This window comes from Xenopus laevis, chromosome 7S (genome assembly GCF_017654675.1).
Source record: "Xenopus laevis strain J_2021 chromosome 7S, Xenopus_laevis_v10.1, whole genome shotgun sequence".
NCBI classification, from domain to species: Eukaryota; Metazoa; Chordata; class Amphibia; order Anura; family Pipidae; genus Xenopus; species Xenopus laevis.
Window position 1 is genome coordinate 111,360,048 of NC_054384.1, and position 6,000 is coordinate 111,366,047.

General features: G+C 44.8%; 1 protein-coding gene across 1 annotated transcript in view; it reads right to left on the bottom strand.

Annotated features, from left to right (window-relative positions):
* Positions 1 to 5,694, bottom strand: part of igsf21.S (immunoglobin superfamily member 21 S homeolog) — a 211,775-nt gene extending 206,081 nt beyond the window's left edge. The window contains exon 1 of the mRNA XM_041571769.1: positions 5,471 to 5,694. Within this exon, the coding sequence (XP_041427703.1) occupies positions 5,471 to 5,534 (64 nt within the window). The 5' untranslated portion in view covers positions 5,535 to 5,694. The remainder of the gene's footprint in view (positions 1 to 5,470) is intronic.
* Positions 5,695 to 6,000: the final 306 nt, after the last annotated feature.

Below are 6,000 nucleotides of genomic sequence, written 5' to 3' on the forward strand. Positions count from 1 at the left end.
AGATATTTATCCTGTTAAGGTTACATAAGAAATGGTCATTTGTTAAATATTCATTTTCTCATAAATCAAAGGTATAAATCAATATTTAAGTAATATTTTTCACGGAGCAGAAGGGTAACAAAACTTTTACGGATGTAGATCATAATGGGAAATCATGACTGAAAGGAGACCTGGCATTAGTCAAGTATGATCGCTCCTGCGTTAGGCTGAATTGTTTGGGTTTATGTCCCCTTTAAGCCTCCTGGGTGCATTGTACCTTGAACAGATTCAACTCTTTCGCAGTGACTTAAATAGAAACTCTTGGACCCCCACAAGGAAAGATTTTTAGGGTCCTCTCATTCTGTAAAACCCCTGCAGTGAAATTGTATCACTCGCAGCCTCTGGGTCTGCCGCTATTTTTGTTCAGGAGTCTGACACAGCTGCAGGGATTTTATAAGGAACATCTGCAGCTTAACCCTCTGCTGCCCACGAGTAATGCAACGATCCCTCCTGTATCCAATGTGGCATATATTTAACTCCTTAATCGCCGCACCACTGCACAAGATCAGCCCCCTCCCTCTCTGAAAATAAATAGACCTGTCTCCCGTATTCACCTACTGCCTATTGGCCTAACGGTTCATAATAAACTGATTTATAAACACTGGAGATTCCCCAAACTTCTTTTTGTTGTACCACAGGCCCAGTGTCCCCTGCTGATCCATTAACCCCAAAAGTGACACATTAGATAAACAAAATATAAACATAAAATATTGGGGTCCCCCCAGCATTGCAGTGACACATCGAGCATTTCACATTTTTTTCTTATGGGCCCCCCTGTACCTATAGGGCCCCAGCACAATGCCCTCTCCTCCTTTCCATATAACAGAACAATAAACGTAAGGGAACAAGATGCACAAGCAGAGAATAAAGAGCCGGACCATGGGATTTCCTTGGATACAGATAATATTCATACATTTTCCAACTGGAATAATAACAGTTTTAACCCGACTTTCCTCCTATTACATTAATCCAGTGTCACCAGCATCAGAAATCAATATTAACCATTTCGTATTCCCTTCCAGTACAAAGTATCGTTCCGCTGGGTAATTTCATCACTAGTGCACATTATGCCCAAAACCTTTTTGCTCTCAAAATATCCATCAGGCCTCTAAGGGGTTAACCTTTTTAGTCCATTTGGACATCAGAAATAACATTACACTTTAATCTTCCACAATAAGGATCTGTAAGCTTTGCCCCACCAGCTGTTACTGCCACAACAACCAGCAGAATTCCACCATATACATCGGCTCTAAGGGGATGCTGGGAAATGTAGTGTTTACGAGTAACTCCTGTCCTTAAAAGGGTACTGATTTGGTGCCCTGGGTACCCCTGGAACTATAGCAGGGTGACACCCCAATGTTTCTATATATCTGTAACCTTGTTATGAACTAAGGGGGCCCAGTCTGAAGGTCAGTTAGGGGGAGATTTGGGGTGAGTGCTTATTTGTACCCTGGGTACCCCTGGAACTATAGCAGGGTGACACCCCAATGTTTCTATATATCTGTAACCTTGTTATGAGCTAAGGGGGCCCAGTCTGAAGGTCAGTTAGGGGGAGATTTGGGGTGAGTGCTTATTTGTGCCCTGGGTACCCCTGGAACTATAGCAGGGTGACACCCCAATGTTTCTGTAACCTTGTTTTGAGATATAAAGTGCAGAGACTGAACATAAAAGCAGGTTGAATGTATATGGTGATGCCCCCATGGGGTGTGTATATATATATATATATATATATATATATATATATATATATATATATATACACCGATACACAGCCCCTGCTTAGGCTTCTAAAAATAAAACCAATAAAGCAGCCATTTCTCTCAAACATGGATTATTTTTGCTAAATGTATCCTAAAGAGGCCGCTTCACTAGATACCAACACACTGTTATTTTGGGTAACTGTGTGCATTTTTGGCACAGAATCATTTAAAGCCCATCAATGTACAATTACTGCCTCTGCTGGAAAAAAAATCAAATTCCCCTTCGCTCGGTGTATTGAAGAGTATCCGGTAAGAGGTGTGGAGCACATTACTATAATTTGTGGCCAGAGGTTTGTAATAAGAGCAGTGAGGTGCAAAGGAGAAGGGAAAATCAATCAGTGGAGCACAGTTAGGAGACGGGAGAGAGAAGCGGTGAGGGGGAGAGGTGTGAAGCAAACAAGGTGCAGAGGGAAAGAGATTAAAAGGAAAGACCCAGAGGGAAAGTGATTGAGATACGGCAGAACCAGACAACTACAGGAGTTAATGGCTCCTGCTACAGATAATGTGTTACATGCCTGGAATAGGCGCCCAGCAGGGGAAGATACAGGTGCGGAACCCTTGGATGCCCGGGTAGATACATGGCTGTACCTGGTAGGAAGGGGTGTAATGTAGGAAATGATATTGTATATTTAGAAGGGAAAGGAACGAGGGCAGAGATGAAGATGAAGGGGGGAAGCTCCTATAAAGGGTAATGCCGAAATGAAAGGAAAGCCAATGAATCTATTCAGGAGGGCAGGGAATCGATGCGGCTGCAAAGAGATGACTCTCTTAACGAGTGGAATCAATGCGACTACTAAAGGGTTTTAGCAAGTGAAGAATCCATGTTCCTCAAGCTGAGATCAGAATACAGAGGTGCCAATACATCTACAGATAGGAATCCTCACAAACACGGGAACCTTCTAGTTAAACAGACAGTTTTCCGAGATATTGGTGTTATCGTTCCTACGTGTGATGGTGGCCAGGAGAAAAGCTAAATATTCCCTGAGAGGAGGAAAGTGCCCAAAACAGAGATAAAACATTTCCCCCAGTGATGAGGAAGAGGAGGAGGAGGAGGTGAATACAGAGAATGGGGCTCAGGAGATGAGAAATGGTCTCAATCCTTCAGGAGGCAGAAGGAACAATCACCCTGAGAGTCACAGTGTTGGGAAGATCAAGCAGAGGAAACAATGTAACCGCAGGGAATCGGGATCATGATACAGAGGAAATAATGTCTCTATACGGGATAGAAATCAGGATACAGAGGAAACAATGTCTCTATACGGGATAGAAATCGGGATACAGTGGAAACAATGTCTCTATACGGGATAGAAATTGGGATACAGTGGAAACAATGTCTCTATAAGGGATAGAAATTGGGATACAGAGGAAACAATGTCTCTATAAGGGATAGAAATCGGGATACAGTGGAAACAAGGTCTCTATAAGGGATAGAAATTGGGATACAGAGGAAACAATGTCTCTATAAGGGATAGAAATTGGGATACAGAGGAAACAATGTCTCTATAAGGGATAGAAATCGGGATACAGTGGAAACAATGTCTCTATAAGGGATAGAAATCGGGATACAGAGGAAACAATGTCTCTATACGGGATAGAAATCGGGATACAGTGGAAACAATGTCTCTATACGGGATAGAAATTGGGATACAGTGGAAACAATGTCTCTATAAGGGATAGAAATTGGGATACAGAGGAAACAATGTCTCTATAAGGGATAGAAATCGGGATACAGAGGAAACAATGTCTCTATAAGGGATAGAAATTGGGATACAGAGGAAACAGTGTCTCTATAAGGGATAGAAATTGGGATACAGAGGAAACAGTGTCTCTATAAGGGATAGAAATTGGGATACAGAGGAAACAAGGTCTCTATAAGGGATAGAAATTGGGATACAGAGGAAACAAGGTCTCTATAAGGGATAGAGATCAAAATAGTGAGGAAATAATGTCTCTAAAGATTTTTTGGGAACTGGATAATTGAATATTCCAGCGGCAGAGGAACATGTATCGTATGGATGTACCTAAAGCCTATAGTGATCAGGGGAAGCAATTGAATCCCTAGGATGGTTTTTGGAAGAAGAAATGTTGTTATATTAAATATGAACTCAGGAGACCTATAAAACAATGTTACCACAATGGGTAGAGCCTGGGAGACACAGACATGGGATTGGGAAATCTTACAGGGGATTGTTTATGGCAATTACAGTCACACGAAAAGTCTTTGGGAAATACAGGCCTGGGATAGTGTATGGGGTGCACAGCCTCAGTATAATTTATGGGGGTACAGTCACAAGACTAAATTCGAGGGGCTGCAATCAATGGTTTACAGAGAACACAGTGTTGATGAAAAGACAGATAAAGTCATGTCCAGTGAGAGGGAAACAGAGCAGAGAATACGGAGGCACCAACATGGAAATGGGAAGGGAATCAGGGTGTAAAAACTGGGGTTCCGCTAAATGGTCAGGAAATAAACAAATGAAAAGGAGTTTTTCCAAATCAATAAAAAATGAAGTTCACAAACCTAGAGGAACATTGGAGGAGAGAAGTATTTAGGAACTACGGGATTGTGTTAAGTGGAGAGGGTTGAGATAAAGTGGAGCCATTTATAGACAGAAGAACTCGTAGGTGGACTAGTAGTGTCATCTACAGACAGAAAGATGTTCCAGACATGAGAGAATTTGAGCTTTGGAATAGACGGGGTTAATGGGAGAAATGGCAGAAAAGAGAAGGGTTAATGGGGAGAGATTTAGGCAGAAGCAGAGAAACAGATGATAAACACAGAGGAGATTGTTGAGATGAGACACAAATGACAAAGTCCTGGTCTGGAAATGTTCTACAGATGGAAAGTCCCGGGAGAAGTGTTGGGTCTGTACTGGGGTCCAAGTCAGGGAGAGGGTCTTGAGGGGGGAGTAGGGGGAGGTGTGGGGGTCAAGGTGTAGGGTTTGTGCAGAGGAGCGGGGGGGTCTTGTAGTCACAGGGTCTGTTCCAGGGGGATTTGCTGAAATCAGTTTTAGGGGAAAAGGAAGAAAGTGACTGTGAAAGGTCAAAGGTCACTAATGGGTTTAAATAAAGGGAAAGGGATGGGGGTGTCAGTTATTAGGAGAGGCAGGATTTGGGGGGAGTCAGTGTGAGGAAGAAATGGTACTATTTGGGGGTGTCACATTGGGAGGCAATATTTCTGAAGCTTTGTAATGTGGGGGGAGTTTAGGAAAGGGGGGTCAAGGGGCAATAATGGGGTGTAATGATAGGGGGGGTCATTAGTTCCAGTTGTAGGTCAGTATTAGTAATAGGGAGCAATAATAGGGGGGGTCAGTATTAGTAAAGGGGCGGGTGCTGGGGGTTAATAATGGGGACGATGTGAAGATCAGTAAAAGGGGGAAAGAGAATAAAGTCAATTCCAGTGAAATATAAGGGGGGCACAAAGCTGGGGGGGGTCTGAGAAGAAACAAATGGACCAGGGGGGGGACAGAGGCGATATATTGGGGGGCTGGGAGATTTGGGGGTGCAGGTGGGAGGGAGACTGGAGGCAAAAGGCTGATATTTATAGATAATCACAATACAGTTCACTGCAGACCCCCCCGATTCTCACAAATTAGCCCCCCAACTCGGCGGCAGCTGCAGATTTCTTATAACAATCCGATACCCGGCACCACTATATGTCACTCACTCACCCAGTGTCAGCGGCAGAAGGAGCGGCAGGAGGGCGCCGACCCCGGGCCACATCATCTTTCCCATTCCGACCCCGGGAAATCCATTTGCTTCACAAGTCGGGGTACAGCCCGGGGGTCCCCGGAGTCCGGCAGAATTGGGGGAACATCACGTCCTCGGCTCCTCCCCCCCCCAATGTCCAACAGCAGCGGCTGAATGTGAGTCTGTCCCTCTGTCTCTCACTGACTCGCTCTCCCCCCGCCCCCTCCTCTGTCTCCTCCCTCTTTATTTCTCCTTCCCTCCCCCCAATCTCCCCTTCTTTTTCCTTCTGTTCCGCTCACTCCCCCCCACACTCCTCCCCCCCAAACTCACTCACCCCCTTCCCTGCTGCACTTCTGCTTAACCCCCCCTCAACTTTATGTCCCCCCCTGCTCCCTCATTTCCTCCTTATTAAAGGGACCCCCCTGCTTCTCCCTACCACCCCTCCGTGTCCTGTACCCCCTTATCTACTGCCCCCCCTGTATCTCCTGCTCAATCAACTTCTCCTCTGCCC